Here is a 21,185-nt window from a genome sequence, read left to right on the forward strand (position 1 = left end):
CCATTAAAGATAAGGGTAAAAAAGAACCAAAATATTGATTTTAGAGACATTTTTGGCCCGATAAGTGGATGAAGGGCAATTTATACCAATTTGTATAGCTAATGGGTATTTTAGGGCTTTTTTGGATGTTTTAATTGGTCCATTTCTTTTATGTTTAGAATACGTTTCTTTTGTTTTAATCTAAAAATGGATCAGTGGATCCGACTTTGGACTAAAAAGAAAAGTTTTTTAAAGGAAAAAAAGAAAGAGTTGAAAATTAAGGGGAAGGAATAATAATTTAGATAATGTAGAGGGAAGTGAAGAAAAATTAGTTAGTGGGCAGTGTGGATAGGCGAAAGTGCTGAAGCTATAGAGTTGTAGAAAGAAGAAGTCTAGGATCGAGAAAATGATGGTTGACGTGGTGACTAGCAATAGCCAGCAGCAAATTCTGATGGGCGGCGGAGATACGACGAGCAGTGGGGGCGAGGAAAATTGTACAAACCCTTGTTCTGATGTGAAAACCCCTAAGAAACGTGCAGAGACATGGGTACAAGAAGAAACTCGAGTACTTATTGGTCTTCGTAGAGAAATTGACTCTCTTTTCAATACTTCAAAGTCTAATAAGCATTTGTGGGACCAAATTTCTATGAAGATGAGAGAAAAAGGCTTTGATAGGTCACCTACTATGTGTACTGATAAATGGAGAAATTTGTTGAAGGAATTCAAGAAAGCTAAACAAAATCAAGATAGAAATGGCTCTGCTAAGATGTCCTATTATAAGGAAATTGACGAGATTTTAAGAGACAGGACTAATACTGGTTATAAGAGCCCTCCTCCTCCCCCTCCCAAGGTTGATTCTTTTATGCACTTCGCTCAAAAAGGTATCTTCTTCTTTTTAACTGCTCCAACCATCTTCTCTTATTTTCCTCTCAGTTCTAATCTCTTCCACTGTATCCCACTTTATCCCAGGTCTTGATGATACAAGCATCACATTTGGACCCGTTGAAGGTAACACATCTAAGCTGTAGCATATCTCTTTAGACCATTGCATTTTTTTTTACTATCTCTGTGGTTGTTCATTTCTTTACTTCCTACTGTGTTTTTGGATACTCTTCATGTTCAGCTGCTGCTTGCTTCATTATACCTCACTTCTATAAAGTTGTCAAAATTAATTATATTTAAGGTGACCAGTTAGGTTGTGTGAAATAGAACCTAGTGGTCTGGCCCTTAACCAGACCCAACAATAGTGGTTGGAGGAATTTGAGATAAGCTCTCTTTGGTTGGATACACTATCCAATACTAGTTCATTTGTGGGGTACCAATATGTGATAATAGGAGGGATTAGTTTTTCAAGGAAAGGGTTAATGTAAATTTTAGAAAAAATGGAGATTGATAAAATATAAATTGTTTTTTTTAGATAATGGTATAAAGTCTGAAAAGGTTACACAAATTGGACTCGTCCAAATTACATGACAAAAGACTCTATCAAGTCCATAAAATCTTAAAGATCAGTAGCAAAAGACCCACTGCTCCTAAAACAACAGATTCTGAATACATTTGAATTTTATAACAGCTGCAAATTCCTTCTTCCCATCAAAGCATCTTTAGATCTTTCCTAGCCATATAGTCCATGCCTAAGTTGCTCGGACTCGACTGCGGGTGTCCGATACGGGTGCGGATCTAAAGGTCGAATCCTTCATTATCAAATTTTTAAGATTTGGGGATATGGATTCATGTATGGATACGGGTGCGGGGATTCGCCTAAAAATAATTAGAATATCTAAAATAGAGCTATAAAACCTAAATTATGAGATATTATTTGGAGAACTTGAGGAGAATCCTAGAAGGAGATCAAAGGAAAAGGAGTGACATAGAAATTTCGATATAAAAGGTATTTCATTTCCTTCAATTTCACCTTAGCTTTTGTATTGATTACAGAAATCATTAAAATTGTCCAGACTTTCTCCATCAATTTCAGTCGAAGTACCCAAAATCGGTTGACCAAATCAGACACGGATCCCACACCCTAAGTTGCTCAGTCTCGGGTGCGAGTGTCCGGTACGGGTGCGGCACCAAAAGTGAAGAGTCCGAGCAACTTAGGCCCATGCTATGCATAAGGTGACTCACTCCAAAGCCTCTTTGTCTCCTGTCAATCTCTTTGTTTGTCAAATATGGAGTAGCTATCAAAAGTTTGATGGCATTACCAAGTGAACTCCAAAAATGCATAAAATTATATATCAAATCTGCCATGAAATGCTACAGTGAAGTAGCAAGTGATCCACTGATTCCCTAGCATTCTCATATAAAAAGCACTTGCTATAATGAATAAATCGTTTCTCCTGCAGCCAATCCTGCGATAAATACGCTCCAAGAGCTGCCAGCCATCCAAAACAAGCCACTTTCGCTGGTACTTTTGTCTTCCATATCATTTTCCATGGCCAATTTTTTTCATATTCCGCTGGAAGTTCTAAACTTCTAGCATCATAGCCTGTCTGAACAGTTAATTCAGAGTGGTAGAACGAAAGCTCTACCATAGCTACCATGAAAATATAGCACAACAGAAAAAATTTATGGGAATGCGTGACTTCAATATTTCATGCTTCTATCTATTTATATAGACTTTAGACAGAGGATTTTACACTCAGGTTTCAATACTATGAAAGTCTATCTAATATCAAAGGCCCCTTTCTCGAAGCATCATCCTGAAGTTCCTTCTGGATTTGGGGAACCCCATTCTGGTGGACTTTCTCCACCGGAAAACTCCATCGTCATCCTTTCTCTTCAAGCTTCTTTTCCTCCAACTGGAAGAGTCAATATAGGAGTGGTAGTAAGCAACTCCTTGAGCTTCCGTAAGCTCAACTCACACTCCTCAGACCACTCAAATGGAACTTTTTTTCCCTCTCGATATCTTGATCCTCATGAATAGGATGGACAATAGAATCTATTTCTGGTTAGGGGGAAATTGTATGACATCCTGAGTCAAGATCAAAAGTTGAGACATGCTATGATTGGGTAGGAAGCTGTAGGTACCATATGAGAAGAACAATTTTTAGCAAGAGGGCTCTTATATGGATCTACAGAATAGGCTGATTTTTTTAACATTACCATTTTCAAAAGAAAAAAAAAGAATAGGTTGATTTGGTTTATTTTATTTTTAGTTGGTGAATTGACTCATATTCTCTTTCCTAGTTCACTTAACCAGCGGTATTCTTGTCTTTTCACCGCATAGAAACCCATTTCCTCTCCTCACCATTTCAAATCCATCGTCATATGTTTGCTTCCTCTGCGATGCAGGTGCCAGAAGATTCATCTCTAGCAACTCACTTGGCTTCGCATGACTCTCAATAGCCCTTCTCCCGTCTCCCATCCTTCCCCCTTTCTTCCTCATCTCCTCACTGTCCTACTCCCTTGTGGACAAGCAAGAAATGTCAGACTTCAGGGTACAACTATATCCTAAACCCCAAAGCCCCATCTGCTGTCTTCAAGGAAGCTCAAAATTTCCCCCTCTATTCTCACCACAAGTCTCACCCTGGAGAGGTTGTGTAGACTGTGAACCGACCTTCTAAAAGGTATTTATGTCCAAAATGTTTGGAGATACGCATACAAGGTTTAAACTTCATTCTCGATTCTATGAGAATTTTTATGAAAATCTTTCATTTGCTTCTCTTTAATGGAAGCATCCACAAAACCACCACACATGTCCCCCACTTTCCTGAAAAACTCAAAACACCCTAGATGAACAGGTAAGCCCATCATGTTCACCACCACTGAATCTCTAGAAACTCGTGGGTGGATCATCACACCCACTATGGTCTACCCATTTTTCCAGCCTCAAATGCTCTCTCCTGTCCACCTTCTTCCTCTTTTAAGGATGTGTGCCACTTGTTCTTCACTCACAAACTATCACGAACTATAACAAGAACTGAATTTCACCCAACTTCGAGATCTTCAGGCCATCGATACCACTCCTAATATATGTGCCAAGTTGGAATTTGAATTGGGTTATGTATCACTAGTAGGAGATGTAGGCTTGGAAGGAACCACAATCTGACTGAGACTGTGCAGAGTGATAAGGCACAAGTTTAGATGAGTTTGGGGGGAGAAATGTGGACTCTTATTACCAAAATAAGAGAGGATAATTAGGGAGTAGAGTACTGCTTGAGATATGGGAATGTGGTTGACAAAGAATGAAGTCTTTTGAGAATTACGTGACCTGTAGTTTGAAGAAGCAGGTGTTAGAGACAACATGGGTATGGAGGAGGAAGGGATGCGGATGAAGAGGTTTGCATTGGGCTCTGATACCATATAAAACTACATCACAAGTGAAAGATAAGGTGGAAGCTCTATAGTAGATCACAAACAAAAGATAAGATGAAAGCTCTTGTTTAATTGATTAAATTTGTGGTTAAAACAATTCTTTATAATACAAAAAATTGAAGGATACAATATATACATCTGTGATGTCCTTCATGATAACCTGTTGGTTAGAGAGGAGCATGTTTTTCCATGTAATACAATATGGATACCAAAGGTGCCGAGGAAGGTGTGTTCTTTTTCTTGGCTAGCTGCTAGAGGGGTGATTTTGACAGTGGAAAATCTTAGAAAACGGAAGGTTGTTTGCGTCGGTTGGCATGTGTAAGAAGACGGGTGAGGACGTGGATCATCTTCTTCTCCATTGTGGGTTAACCATGAGGTTATGGTGTAATATGTTTAGGTGGTTTGACACTCCATAGGCAATGCCAAAATTGTGAAAGAGTGGAAGGAGGAGAAGACGAAGGACAAGGAATGTGATACCACTTGTGTTAATGTGGGTTGTTTGGAGAGAGGAATAGGAAAGCTTTTGAAGGAGTAGAGTCGAGTTTCTCCCAATTGATGAGTAGTCTCCGTTCCCTTATTTCCTTTTGGTGTTCACATAAAGTTCCTTGTTGTATAGATAATTGGGTGGAGTTTGTAGAGAATCATAGCATGCAGATTCTTTACATTTTGGTTTACCCCTTGTATACAACATTTAGTCCATGTTTCACAATGAAAATATATTTACCTGATAAAAAGAAAGAAAAAAAAAAGGATACGAAATATACATGGAATCTAAAGGATACTTATTTACGCATCCTTTCGAGTTGTAGGTGGGCAGTGTTTCATTTTTGTATAGCTTGACGATACCTTAGGTCCAAAACCTTAAGCTAATTTGTAATCCACGAATTTGGAAGTGGATCACCAGGCGATCTGTCAATCTTTTGCATATGTGCATCACTTGTTCGCCCTTTTAAAATGCATGATATCTTAGGTGCAACACGTTACCGTGGCGTTGTTCCTAATGCTTCAAAAACCGAATCATACTTCACCTTGAATAATCCTTTGTTTCTCTTAAAGACGTATCATATGAAATCGTGGAAGCAGCCATATCTTGAAGTCAGCAACACTTTGTCATCTTCTATTATTGAATTTCTTTTCTTCCATTATGTTCTAATGTATATCCTCCATTACTTTCCCTCACAAAAGTTGCGCTTATGTCAGGTCAATCGTTTGTCCATGGATTTAGATGTAAGTTAGACCAAAGTAAGTAATCAAAGAAGACTGCCTTCGGATTCTTAGACATCTGCAAAAATGCCTAACTAAACCTATCAATGCCGATTAGAATGTAATCTAATTAAAAGAAAACCACTTCAACCTAAAAACGAGTCTCCCATCTGATTCAAGGAGGGTAAAAGTTAAAACAATGATATTTTCCAACTTAATCATGAGCTCAGAATCCTTCACTGCAAGTTTCTAGTTTGGTTTCTAAAGAAATGCAAACTAAATTAAGCTTAAGATGATTGCCGCTTTAATTTTCCTGAATATATGCTCTGTATTTCTGAACGACATGCAGTATTTATTGCTCTTACTTTTTCATGCTAATTTTTTTTTTTTGTTGATTTCCAAGTTACAATATGCAGTGGAATATACTTATAAAATTTTTGATGTACAGAGAATGGGAGACCAACACTTAATTTAGAACGACGTCTGGATCATGATGGCCATCCTCTTGCCATAACAGCGGCAGATGCAGTCACCGCTAGTGGAGTTTCCCCTTGGAATTGGAGAGAGCCACCTGGAACTGGTTAGTCTGTGTTACAAATTAGTGTGGAAACATCCCAATGGTTTTGCTTTAGAGAAGGAAAACAAAAGGAGTCTGAAGAATCTTCTCAAAAAAAGATTAGAGCTGAAATAAACTATTTTGGCATATTTTTCTTGGTCGGGTCATTCAGACTAGTTCTTCCTACCTTGACTCTTCAATTTAAGAAGTGTAGAGTACACTGAGGGAACTATTCTAAGAACATCCCTCCTAAAACTCTTTAGAAACCCAGTAACCACTACTTTTATGCTGTCTATATTCTATCATTCTCTGGATTTCGTTCAGATGGCAGCCTCTGGGTTTTGTTTAGATGCATTGCGGCTTTGTCAATTAATTTTAATTGGTACAAAGATTACCCTTTTGAGGCTTCTGTCAAAAATTGCTTCTAGGGTTACAGTTTCAGCTCGCTTAGATTTTTATTTTATTCTAATAACTATTCTACGCGTTTGCAGGTGAGCCGAGTCAGTCATATGAGGGACGAGTTATCTCAGTCAAGTGGGGAGATTACATCAAAAAAATTGGTATTGACGGCACTGCATGTGCGATCAAGGAAGCTATTAAATCTGCTTTTCGGTTAAGGACTAAGCGTGCATTTTGGTTGGAGGATGAAGATAATATTGTCAGAACACTTGACAGGGATATGCCACTGGGAAACTACACCTTGCATGTCGATGAAGGTAATGTCATGCAACAGTAAAATTATAACTAGCATTGTGATGAGGTTTTGGTAGTTGTGTTGATATCCATAACAAACTACAAAGTACTCGGGGCTGGTAAAGGGGCAAGGAACCTTTCCGTGAGCCTGCCCTGTCCCATCTCTACTGCCACCAGTTGGTTCATCAATTTAACAGTATCAGATTCTTCTATCTATCCACTATTTCTAACATCCCTTTGTCGTGCCTCGAAAAACTCCTTTTTTAAGACAATCCCATCTGCAATCAGCTAATTGAATGATCACAATCATATACATGGAAGTAAGAAATTTTATCAAGAAATTAAGAACAAGATAGGGAGAAAGAGATAACAAGAAATTAAGAAATAACATAGGGAGAAAGAGAGAACAAGAAATTAGGAGGAAATGATGATTTTAACAATTTCAGTTTGAAAATAAAACAAAACAATTCTAACAATAAAAATAGCTTTTAATCACATAAATGATTTCAAGGAAGATTTATAGGAAAATTCCTAAACACCCATCAAAAGGAGTAAAACTCTGAATCAGTATTTGTGGGATCTCTTGAATCATGCCTCAGCACGTGAAGGAATTATTGGAGAGTTGGCAGCACCAGAGAACACAGAAAGCTTTGAAGCAAATTTGGAGAACTATACCTCTGTACATATTCTGGACTATCTGGCTAGAAAGAAATAAAGCTTGTTTTGATGGGCTAAAAGACCATATTTCTAGAGTTAAAAACAAGTGTTTACATAATTAGTTTTGTTGGTGTAAAAATAGTTTCCTTGATAATATAGATCAATATATGGAGTTTTTGGAGCTGCTAGGGAGATGTCTTAATTGACTGTATGGATATTCCCATCAGTCTTTTGTAACTTGTTGTTTTGGTACCTTCTTCGTACTTAGTCAATTAACCTTTACCTTATCAAAAAAGAAAAAAAAAAACTATGAATCATCCGAAAGCAAATATATCTCAAGTCTTACTATTTATAGTAACACTAAACTAATTACATAAATGGCCATGGGCATGAATTGCAAATCTGGTGCTCTAGGCGCCTTCTTTGCAATCACGGCTAGGGGCACGCGATTGCGCTTCTGAGCTCAATATCCCTCTCTGCAAAGGTGCTCCATGTTCCACATCATGGTCTTTGGCTAGATGAGAATATTTTTTCTCTATATATCTATCTATCTATCCATCCTTATAAACCAAAATACTCATAAAGGGGCTCTCCATGACCTTTCTGTGGTTCATCTACTTTGTCACCAGCTGTCTGCCCACAACTCCGAAATGAAGCTAAAATGTAGCAAAAGGTGGTCAGTGTCCACTCCATGTTTTCTGCAAATAACTGCTTACAATACTTCATCTTTCTCCTTAAATTGTCTGATGTCAAAATGCATCCCACAATACGCACCATGTCAAAAACACCACCTATGTTAGAGCTTTGTAACTCCATATTTATTTCCAGGACCGGTCTCACATCACCCTTGTGAATATAAAATTAAGGTGACGAAGTTATAAAGCATTGGACATATATAATATGCGCATTATTGACAGCGGTATGCCACTAAAGTAAATCTTTTGCAGAGTACACATTTGCCTATCTTGCTATTATGTATTCAGTTCTGTTATTCTTTTGTCCCCCCTAACCCATTCTCATTCCCTTCATAAGAAGAAATAGAGAAACTAACCTGATTCCTGCTCCGCAGGCCTGACGATAAAGATCTGCATGTATGATGAGGCAGATCACTTGCCTGTTCATACAGAGGATAAAACCTTTTACTCTGAGGATGATTTCCGTAACTTCTTATCACGCAGAGGTTGGTCATGTTTAAGAGAGTATAATGGGTATCGAAATGTTGATAGTATGGATGAGCTTTGCCCTGGTGCCGTCTATCGTGGTGTCAACTAAGGAGGATCAGTATGGCCTTGTCCATCATTGTGATATTTTGCTCAAAGCTCATTTAGATAGTCTAAGTTGTATAGATGGTTCCAGCTATACCTAATAGTAGCAAATGGGAGCTAGATGAAGTAGGGAAGGACATCGATGTACAAATTAGTTGAATCTTAGCTTTTGATTGCATGTAAATCTTTTCATATTTGATGTATTTCCAAATCCTGAAACCATTTCTCTGCTGTGGTTATGTAGTTAAAGATTTTCTAGTAAGATGTGAACAGATTAGACAGAAATAGAGTGATTTTCAGTTTTAAGAAATTGAAAGCATTCAATTTAATTCAGATCCTTCAATCAGTACATACTTTCTACTTCTATTTCTCTACGCGTTTTGCCTTATTACTTTTTGCTTTACTTTACTAATACACATTTTTGGTTCTCAGAAACATATATTTGGTATTTCATATTTCTCTAGTTTGAGGTTTTCTTTTCTCCCTTTTTTTTGTCTTATTTGATGTTGAGATAAATATTTTTCTCGAGTTGGACAAAAAAGAGGAGATAAGGCCCAAAATAGTCCCTCATCTTTGGGTTAAGACTCAAAGTTATTCTTGAGTTTTCACATGGAGCATTAATAGTCTTTCGTGTTTGCAATATTGGTGCACTTTTGGTCCTCCCCTAAACTTTTACCTATTTTTTAACATTAATTTTGTCCACAATTTTATGTAAGGAATGTCCAATTGTCTTTTTATATATTTTAGTAGAAATAATAACTCTATGTGAGAGAAGGTGAGAAGAAGAACACATTGTTCTGTTTAGTAGAAATACTACTGCAGCTAAACTAAGAACATCTTGACATATGACGTTGCAAGAAAAGAAAAATTTGTACTATTGCACGTGAAATCATTGTGATGAACCTCTCGATTTTATCTGCAATACGATTTCTACTAAACAAAACAAGGTATTTTCTTCTCACAATCTCTCACATGGAGTTATTATTTCTACTAAATATATAAAATGATTATTGAACATTCCATACATAAATTATGGATAAAAATAAAGTTAAAAAATAGGCAAAATTTAGGAGGAGGATCAAAAGTGCACCAATATTGTAAACATGAGGGACTATTAATGCTTCAAGTGAAAACTCAAGGCTGACTTTGAGTCTTAACCCAAATATGAGGGACTATTTTGGGCCTTTTCTCCAAATAAGAGCAATAGCCATTCATTGAATACTAATGGAAATATTTTTCAAACTTCCCCATAAATGTTATAGTGGATTTTAGCAAAATCTTACTTTATATTAATAAGAGAAATTCACATTTGTATGAGAAGAATTGTAATTTCTACTATTTTTCGTATAAAATTTAATTTTATTATATTCATCTAGTCTAATTCAATTTAGCTTTAAAGATTAGTTAAATTGACTTTTGAAAAGTAAAACGTGACAAGTATGTGAAACTGAGGGAGTACAATTAGATTCTTTAATCTATTAATAATAATTGTACTATCATACTTTAAGAACCGACTGAATTTTGTATTTGTTAATAATGTCACAATGGGCATATGCAGATATATCTATCTATATCTGTAGCTATATTATTTTAGAAGCATGAACTTCTAACTTGAATGTTAAATTATTATAAAATTTTTATCTTAAGTTGTAACTTTTTCGATGAGTTGTGACTTTTTCAATAAATTGTGACTTTTTCAAAGAGTTGTATCTTTTCCAAAGGTCGTGACTTTTCAGATAAGACACAAAAAACACTTGTTCATACTATCCTTTGTTGACTATATATAAATAGAGGGGTTTCCTCTCATTTTTCAACAATAATTTTTTTTAATCATCTACTCTTCTTCTTCTTGCGTTTTATAATTTTTGTGTGATTTATTATGGTTGAGTGAGTTCGAACTTTAGTAGAACATGAGGTACCACTATTCTGATGAAGTAAACCGTTCTATCCTAAGAGAGTATATTCCATAACCTCGAGTACTTGGGGAAAATAATTTTGATGATATAATAAATATATTTTTGCTTAATATATAAATTAATATGTAATGCTCCAATATATGAAGTTAACATGATGTAGTCTAAATTCATTTATTTTTGTTAACAATTTCTCTTGTGATGTAGATATATGTTTTTGAATATCATTTTCCAAAATTTAGAGATTGCCATGATTTGTTTTTTTGATGCTCAAGATTAAAAAAATGACTTTATATATCAATGATACTTATGTGATTTAGATTGTCAGGAAGTTTGCTTCAAAATAATTATTACTATATGAGCATTGTCCTTTTGTTTTACTCATTTACTATTTCTTAATATTTCAGTAATTTAAATGAAGAAAAGTCCATATGACTTGTAATAACGCAAGTTGAAGTTTGTATCAGTTTAATTTTTATTATTTATTTAATAGATAATTTTTATGAGATAAATATTTTCATTAATGCAAATATATAATTATATTTAGGTAGGTATTTGTATTTAAATTGAAGTATTATATATGTCACTAATGTATTATCAAATTAACAAGATCTTCTAACTTCAAAATATATTATTTTAAAATGTTCCGAGTTATTTTTTTTAAAAAAAAAAACTCATAAAAAATGTGAAAATATGTGATTATATGAATCATTTAAAATTTATCATTTATAAAATAAAATATTTAGTAATATGGAATAAACATTTACATTTTTTTCCTACACCAAATTAAAATCTAATAACTATAAAAAATAGTAAGATTAATTAAAAGTCCTATTTATTTATGTAAGTATAAAATTTGTTAGAAATTCAACTATTGCACATTAATTCTTTAGTTATAACATTATAAATTCTCTTAGTTATTACTAATTATTGCAAACATTATTCACACTCTTTTACATTCTTAGTTATAATATTATGAATTCCATAGTTATTACATTAATTATTTCTATCTCTCATCTTTCTTTATATTAACTTTTGACCAATAATTTTTCATATTATTACTTTAGCCCCTATATACGTAATAACACAGTGTTATTATTTTTCCTTTGACGAATCATGCTTGGTTGAATAAATTGAAAATCATTTACAAGTATATAAACTATATCTTTATTGGGTGTAAGATAAACATGTGATTATATATATGATTTCACAAATTCAATATATTCTTTAATTTTAATTTTAAATTTTTTTCGGTAAAAAAAAGGAAACTTTTCTCAGTTAACGTAGTTGTTCTCTTCACATGTTCATATGACATCTAAACAGTTTAATGTGAAATACTGGTGCAAAGCATATCTGGTTATATGACAAGAAAAATACACAACAAATATCGTCTATAAGGTAATATTAGTGAGATACGATAAATTACATGATTGAACCTCATCAAATTAAAATAAATTTATACATTATTGCATTTAACTAATAAAATCTTTCATTGACCATCTTCATCGATTCGAGTGAATAAGAGATATATATGACAATTCACATTGAACATTCACAAAAGAATCTGCAATGTTATTTTGTGCTAAGCTTATTATTCCAACTTTGGCTTAAATAAGCAATATTTTTTACTATAACATATATTTTTTGAATTTATAATCATGTGCAATATACCTATCAAAAAACAAATATATATATATATATATATATATACTCTAGAAAGGCATGACCCAGTTGAGCACCGGCCCAACGGTAGCTCTTACAATTGATGATTAATAAAATTAAAACAATGATAATATCTAGAGGAGCATCACAATAAAGTAGGCATTTGGGAGTTGCCAAAAGTAAACACATTAATTTCAACTAGATAAAACAGAGAAATTCCTTAAAACAATATAAAAACACTACAACCTTTATAATTAATCTTATCTCAGTTGAAAAGAAATATGAAACTTGCAACAATTATAATAGTTTAAAGTATTACAACTAAATATTATCCATAGTTTGAAAAAACTCATAACTCATCCTAACACTTCATCTGCTTAATGCCATGAGCAAAATCAAAGAGTCAATAACTTTGATGGTCACTCAACTATCAATTTTTTTGACAGAAAGTCACTCAACTTTTATTTTCAACTCAAAAATCACTCAACTATGATTTTTTTGCACAAAAAGTCACTCAATCTATTTAATTATTTTTTCATTAAAATTTGCTGACATGGAATTTTTAATTATTAACCAATATTTTAAGAACCAAATATATATCCATTTAAACCAGGCCCACCAAACCCAACCTGTGGTGGATCCCAGGAGACAAAGTCAAAACGCAACATTCTTTGCCCCATACTTTGAGATATCCCATTTAACCCGACCGGCTAAAAATATAATATTGAACATTTTATTTTACCATTAATTCGCTAAATCATTCTCCCTTGTCCGCATCTTGTTTATCTTCTCAAGCACTTCAACATACTGCTCAGCAATCCTCAAACTAGTAGCATCAGAACCTCCATCTTCAAGAATTGCTCTTGATACCTCAGTAATTGCATTCGCAGTCGCTTGAGCATTAGATTAAATAGCATCAGCTTCTCCCTTAGCTCTATTCACTTGGTCATTTACGCGTAAGAAAATGGCAAAAGTAAGATGGGAAGAAAATGGCTGTGATTTTGGAGTCTTGAGAAGATAAATAAGATGGAGACAAGGGAGAATGATTTAATGATTTAGGGAATTAATGGTGAAATAAAAAGTTCAATATTATATTTTAGCAGGTCGGGTTAAATGGGGTGGGTTATTAAATGATTTAAATGGATATATATTTTACTCTTAAAATTTTGGTTAATAATTAAAATTCCATGTCAGCAAATTTTAATAAAAAAATAATTAAATAGGTTGAGTGAATTTTTGTGCAAAGAAGTCATAGTTGAGTGACTTTCTGTGAAAAAAATTGATAGTTGAGTGACCATCAAAGTTATCAACTTCAGAATAAAACTCATTCTTTTGCACTGCCAAAAAAGGAGGTCAGATTAATTTATAAATGTCATTAAAAAAAATATATATATATTTGTTACATTATTATGTAAACTTTATGGTAGACTCTAATACATGATTATATGATCTTCTTGTTTATAGAAACTACAAACAAAATTTTCTTCAACAATAGATTTGTGGGATGATTAAAATATATGAAATCATAGAATATATAGGAGCCATTTATTTCTCTATTTCGTACTTAGTACATACCCAAGATTTTATATATTCAGCCATGATCAAGTTTTTGATTATTTGAATAGTTATTTGATCACTAAGGATAGTAATAAAGAACAACAAAGAACAAAAAAGTAACACATGAAAAAAAAACATAAAACTTATTGGACTGGTGCTAGCAAATCTGTGTCATTGTTATATTGTAAAATGGTTGGCAGCAAATTTCATAGCAGAGTGTATCTAAAACAGCGAAATTGCATTAGATATCCTGCTTACAAAGGTGTATTTAGCTGACATATCTAGCAATGTCAAATCAAAGTTAGCTTGTTAACATTGATCATGTACTAATTCAACCCTCAATGGAAGAGAGCCTTCAGAACTTACATACTTTCTAAAGAAACACTGAGACATACATATTGTCCATTTATACGATCTCTGACATTTGTTTCACTTGTTGAAGTTCAAGACTTGTCGTGGCTAGCCTGATGCAGTTGATAGTCTCAAAATGTCTCGTTCTTAATTTTGTGAGGACAATGTTTCCTCATTATCTACATTTTGTTGAACAAATGAACTTATTTATAAGATACAAAGAAAACAACAAGATAAGAAAAGAAAAAATATGTATACTCAGGTATGTACAAAAACAGTTCACAAAAGAAATTGCCAATACATAAAATTTGGTAGTAGTTCTGTTAGTCTATCACTAGAGTGAAAATGACCCAAACAAATGAAATTAGCAGCAATTGGTTAATAATCAGAGGGTGAAGCAAATCGAATGTTATGGTAAATTGACACATCATATATAGTTCTTTATCAGTTATAAGGCACAAAATCAAACTTGGATTTTGCTTGGATTGACTTTTGGCTCATGACTTATAAGAGAATTATTACAAAAGAGGACACTCCCAAAACTTATTTTATCAAATAGCCACTTAATTTCTTTATGAATTAATATTTAGTGTTAGGTTAAGAAAAAGTGAAAATGTGGGGTTGAGTTGTGGAGTCATGGACCTTTTCATCACTTTAAGAACTTGAGGGATAAAATACAAGTTTATAAAAAATATTGTCATCCGAACACTTCAAACAATAATAAATTTCATCCCTCCAAAAATATAATTACAATCCCAATATAAAAACATTTAATAAAGTTTAATATTTTAGAACCTTTTCTGAGAAAACCTCAAAACGTTTTCAGAGAATGTCTTCTCCAATGTGCCTATTCGATTTTCATATACCCCTTTATCGAAATCATAAACCTTCATAAAACTCACCTTTCTCCAACAACCAACCTTTCTATCTTCTATTTTTAAAAGCATAAACAAATGTAAGATTCCATAATCCTTGCTGAAAATTTCAAAACGAGCTGGAGTAGGTTGAGCTAGAGTGGGTCTTTTTTCTTCAATCCTCTTCCTCAAGTTCAATTGAATCTTCTTCAATCTTCTTCCTCTCAAGTAAGTTTAATCGTGTTTTCAATAACTTTTAGCCTATTTGACTTTTTTTACTGTGATAGTGCAGTGAAGTTTAGATTTTTGCTAAAACTTGTGAAAATATGACCCGTTTAATACATGTTTTTGATTCCTCATCATTAATGAAGTTTTGCTTTGGATAATGCCTAGAATTTTTTTTAATTTTTATGTTTATCTTGCCTATCGATTTGGAAATTTTTATTGTATTTTGGTCGACTTTAATGGTGTTTATGTCAATAGTGTTGACATTCCTTAAGGCACAACGTCGTGGTGACTCACAAACATAATCAATCAATTTTTAAAGAATTTAGAGAATAAAAGAAAATTTTAAAGAGAATAAAATATTTTAAAGGAGTCGCCACTATGTTGAAATCCCTAAAAACGCAACGTCGTGATGATTCAAAAAATAACCAATTTTAAAGAATAAAAGAATTGTTAAAGGAAAAAAGAAACAATAGGAAAAAAACATTACTATCAGTGTGCAATAGATGTTGAGATTAGTGGGAAGAAATCTATAAGGAGTCAAAACTTAAACAGAGCAAAACAATTCAAAATTAACAACATGATGACTGTCGAAATTAATTATGTCTACATACAAAACAATTAGAAGAAAAGTTAACCAAAAAATGAAAAAGAGTCATGTAAATATAAAATAAATAGGGCAAGAGAGAGAACAATGAGTAGTGAAATCTAATCTAAAATAGCACCATCAATATTAATACTTGTAAGCAAGAAAAATTAGCAAAGGAAAATAATAAAAATAATAAAATTCAACCAAAATATAATAACAATACTTCCTCAGATCTGCTACTTCGGCTTTTAAAGTTGAAACCTCAGAAGACTTCCCTTGTCTGCTTTCACAAGCTGTGACTCTCACCGTCAAAGCATCAACAGAAGTCTGAAGCAGGGTGAGTGTAGCAAGTATGACGCTCTCGATAATCCCTAGAATGGACCTCTCGAGTCAGGCCACTCGTGTATCAGCTGATTGGGCTACACGCTCCATCTTCAGGATCATGGCCTGAGTAATCCTGGCAGGCTAGGAGGATGACGAAACACCTGGGGCCTGTGAAGAACAAGAAGGGATGGATGTACCTGAAGGCTCAGAAGCTGGAGTAGATGAAGATGCCTCTACTGGTAATAAGTCAACATTGACCTCTGGAGAAGTGTCTGATGGAGCTATTCTCCTTATATCAACCTCATCTCGTGTGAACTCGGCCTCAATACGCCGGATATAGATGGCGGAAGACGGGATGACCTTAACATCCCTCGTAGTGTCACGAGGTACTCCAGCTCGCTGGCATAGCTCAGTGACCAGAACTGGAAAAGGCAAAGACGTCAGCTTTTGTTTGCCTCTCATGGCCATCTCATGTGAAATCAGCAACCCTAGGTAAATGTGCCTCCTGGCAATGACAGAACCAAGGCAAGCTGCCTTAGGATGACGCTATATGGACTCGTTCTGGGATGGTATGATAGTGTTGATGATGAAGTCAAACCAGAACCTGGCAACAATGTTCAAGTCCCTCTTCTCAATAGAAGCCCCTGGCAACCCTGACGCAATATTGATTTCTCAATGTGTATATGTAATTTAGAGTACTTAGAATCAAAATGGAGTAAAGTTACACTTTAAAAGAACTTAAACGGAGCAAACAATGGAAAAAGGGTGGGGCAGGCGACCCTGGCGCACTGTTGGCGCGGGGAGCCAACCCCTAAACTTCAAAGACTCAAATGAGGCATATTGTTGGTAAGCTTTGATGTTTGCGTAATCAAGACACAACTTCCGATGCAGTTGTCTACGATCGTACAATAGTTTAGTAACCCAACCAAGGGTTGGGATCATTCCCAAGGGAGTGGTTTTGAGAATTAATAGAAAAATAAAATTTAGTTTTAACTAGTCGTAGCTAAAGACATTAACGATTAAAAACATTGTAGATTAAGGGGAGACACAAGAGTGTCAATTAACAATGGGGGGTTTTGTCACAAGTAAGGTAAATACAGCAGATTTAACAAGGATTTCTAAGTAATAAGAGGGAATCCTTGGGATGTGATGGGAATACGGGTTAAGCTAGATTATTGGGTACATGCTTTCGATAGAAGATTCATAGAATAATTGTGACTAGGCTAAACTTTAAAGGGGATAAGCTCTCTCTCGAGCAATACCCCGTTTCAAATGCGTTCCTCTCGGACACCCACTTGCCGCATAAAGACTAGCCTACGCCTTAACCCACTCACTCTCTCGAGCTGAGTGTGTGGGAATCAGACTAGGATTCACTCTCTCGAACTAAACCTCATGTCGACCCACTCCCACCGGCCATCAATTTAGTAGTTGTAGTTTTATGACCTTTCTCTCGAGCAAGCCGAAAACACATAAATAAACTTGTATTTGCAACTACAAATTCATTAAATTCATCCACAACTACTAAACGAAATCACAATTAAACTACGATTAAACTATCAACAAGTAAGACCCAATAATTATCTTATCCCATATTCGCTAAATCACACCCCAAGAATTTGGGTTTTTAGCCACATGTATAAGAGATAGAAATTTATACCAAATTGAGCTCGCATTCAACTGGATATGAAGATTTAAGTCTTGATACAGGCCAAAATTGAAGAATCCAAGAGACCCAAATCCAAAACTTGAAGATGAAACCCTTTGGATCTTCAAGTCTTGAAAACCCTCTCAAACTTAGAGCAAAAGTATCAAAAAGTACTATTTTATATGAAAATTATAATAAAACTACAACTCTAACAAGTACTTATAGTTTTCACAGATTTGTGTTGCAGCGGATCATACGGCGTCGTTAGTAGGAATCACCGATCAACTCGACGATTCGACCTTTGGAGTAGTTCATCGTTGTCTTGCACCAGCCTTCAGCATCGTCGTGCTCTGGGTCATTGGGTGACATGGTGCTTCTTCGCGAAACTTCTCGGCGATGCGCCGACTGCTCCTTTTTTTCGCCGACTTGATCATTTCCTTCAGGGCTCAGCACACTCGAACAAAAGGCGAAGTAAGACCCTTCGGCGACTCTCCAAGTGGACTCGGCGATCCTCAGGCCTTCATTTCTTCGTTCTTTTTAGCCTTTTCATTCCTTTTTGCGATGTAGTGTCCATTCTTTCCTTCAAACTTCAAATACCTGAAACTTAAGGGTTTTCATCATATATTAAGATAAAATAAGCATTTGAGGACACAATTTATATTAAAATATAACCCTTAATGAGTCCAATTTGTGGACTCATCACGCTTTCCCTGCCCCTCTAGCGCATATGGGTGCGCCGCCCCTGCCCCTCCCCAAAACACTCCGACTAATTTTCTTCTTCGATTTTGGGCCCTAATTTGCCTAGAATCGAATGGTTTCTTCCCAACTCACTTAGATTTGAATACCCAACATAAGTACACAAAACTCTACACAAAATCAACTCTCAAACTCCTTACATTCATCTCAAGAACTCATCATTAACGATTTAAGAACGAAACTTCAAGAACTCAAATCATTCAACCTCAAGAACAAAATTACGGATTTAAAATCACATGATTGGCGTGTGGGTCAACGAACCCAACCCTATGAGATCTTATATACCTTAATTTGGTGAAACAATTCCTCGATTTGCAAGAATCTTGATTGTTCTTCCTTTTCTCCTCTTTTCCTCTTCTTGAACTCCTCTCAAAACCCTAAGCGTATTTTAGAATTGTGAAAACTGACCCATATCAGTTTTGACCCCTAAACTATTACTAAAAACATTTAAAGTTGAAGGGGTAAGGAAAACACCAAAATACCCCTCACTAATTTGGGTAAATTTCCTTAATTGGACAGACTGACTTCAAATGGGCATATCTCCCTCATCCAAACTCAAAGTTTAACAAACTTTGTGATGTTGGAAAGAGGATTCAAATACCTTTAATTTGATATCTTATGTGCCACCTAAGTCATCATGTACTGAATGTTATGGCCGTTTGAAGTTTACCCAAAACTCATAACTTAAACATAACTTGCAAAATTCTAAATTTGGCTCTTTCCAAATTGGTTCTTTCTAAATTTAGCCCTTTCTAATACTGAGGTGTTACAATATCTCCTCCTTGGGAACATTCTTCCTTGAACGAGATCACTCTAAGTAGACTTAGGGTGGCAACATCTAACACCCAGCTCAAACACTCAATATGCAAATTAACACAACATTTCAACTTAAAAGTACCAAGAAAAGAATTAGTACCTTGGTTTGAAACTTATTCGGAAGCAAAGAGATGTGGGTATCTCTTTTTCATGTCCTCCTCAGCCTCCCAAGTAGTTTTCTCAACAAACTGGTTCCTCCATAAAACCTTGATTGTTGCAACCTCCTTGGTTCTAAATTTATGAACCTAACGATCAAGTATCTCAACTGGAATCTCCTCATAAGATAGGTTGTCCTTAATACCAATATTTTTAGTAGGTATAATAAGTGAAGGATCTCCCATACACTTCTTCAGCATAGAAATGTGGAATACCGGATGATCTGCTGCTAACTCTGGCTGTAGCTCCATCTCATAAGCTACATTGTCAATCCTCTTGGATATCCTATAAGGACCAATATAGCAGGGACTAAGCTTCCCCTTCTTGCGAAAACCTCACAATACCCTTCATGGGTGACACCTTCAAGTAAACTTAATCATCCACCTCAAACTCTAAGTCTCTTCTCCTAACATCTGTATAGGATTTCTGAAGACTTTGTGCTTTTTTCAACCTTTCTTGAATAGTCTTCACTTTCTCCGTAGCTCGATGAACCAAGTTTGGTCCTATCAACCCAGCCTCGTAAACCTCAAACCATCCAATAGGAGATCTACATCTTCTCCCATAAAAAGCCTCATAGGGAGCCATCTGGATGATAGAGTGATAATTGTTGTTGTAAGCAAACTCAATGAGAGGTAAGTGATCATCCCAATTACCCTTGAAATCAATCACACGCGCCATCAACATATTCTCTAAAATTTGAATTGTGCGCTCTGCTTGACCATCAGTATGAGGATGGAAAGCAGTACTCAAATTTATACATACGAACCCAAACCTTTCTAGAAAGACTTCCAGAATTGTGCGGTGAATTGCATACCCTTATCTGAAATGATGGATATCGAAAATCCATGAAGTCTGACTACCTCTTGAATATATATTCTGGCATAATCTTATGCTGAAAAGTAGTCTTTATCAGTAAGAAATGGGCTGAATTAGTCATCCAATCTACAATCACCTAAATCGAATCATGATGCCAACGAGACCGCGGTAAACCAGTAATGAAATCCATATTGATCATCTCCCACTTCCATTCCAAGGATCTATGTTCTGTGTCGTACAATCGGGCTTTTGGTGCTCTACTTTGACTTGATGGCAATTCGGGCACTTAGCAATGAACTCTGCAATACACCTCCTCATACTACTCCACCAATAAACTTCTCTCAAGTCACGATACATCTTTGTGGAACCCAAATGGATAGAGTATATGGAGCTATGATCTTCCTCCATGATCCTCTCTTGGAGCTCATCAACCTTTGGTACACAAAATCTACCTTGATACCTCAATACACCATCTCCCCTTTGTTCAAAAGCCATCACTTTCTGCTTATGAACATTTGCCTTCAATTCAAGCAAAACAGGGTCTTGGTCATGTTTCTCATTTACTTCAGACACTAGTGATGATTCAGCCCCATTCATTACCACCACTCCACCTTTATTGGAATCGATTAACCGGACTCCCATTCGTGCAAGTATGTGCACATCTTTGGCTAATTCTTTCTTGTCTTCCTCAACATGGGCGGTACTACCCATAGACAACCTGCTCAAAGCATCAGCAATAACGTTAGCCTTACCCAGGAGATATAGAATACTCATGTATAATCCTTGAGTAGCTCCAACCACCACAGCTATCTAAGATTAATCTCTTTCTGATAGAATGCATACTGAATACT

At 35.2% G+C, this 21,185-nt stretch overlaps 1 protein-coding gene across 1 annotated transcript; it reads left to right on the forward strand.

Moving 5' to 3' along the window:
- Window positions 1-243: 243 nt before the first annotated feature.
- Window positions 244-8,944, forward strand: LOC125862662 (trihelix transcription factor GT-1). The gene is made up of 5 exons (XM_049542782.1): window positions 244-860; window positions 949-987; window positions 5,948-6,079; window positions 6,547-6,771; window positions 8,475-8,944. Exons 1-5 carry the CDS (start codon window positions 386-388, stop codon window positions 8,675-8,677), a joined length of 1,074 nt encoding a protein of 357 aa, XP_049398739.1. The 5' UTR covers window positions 244-385; the 3' UTR covers window positions 8,678-8,944.
- Window positions 8,945-21,185: the final 12,241 nt, after the last annotated feature.

The sequence above is a fragment of the Solanum stenotomum genome, chromosome 4 (genome assembly GCF_019186545.1).
Source record: "Solanum stenotomum isolate F172 chromosome 4, ASM1918654v1, whole genome shotgun sequence".
NCBI classification, from domain to species: Eukaryota; Viridiplantae; Streptophyta; class Magnoliopsida; order Solanales; family Solanaceae; genus Solanum; species Solanum stenotomum.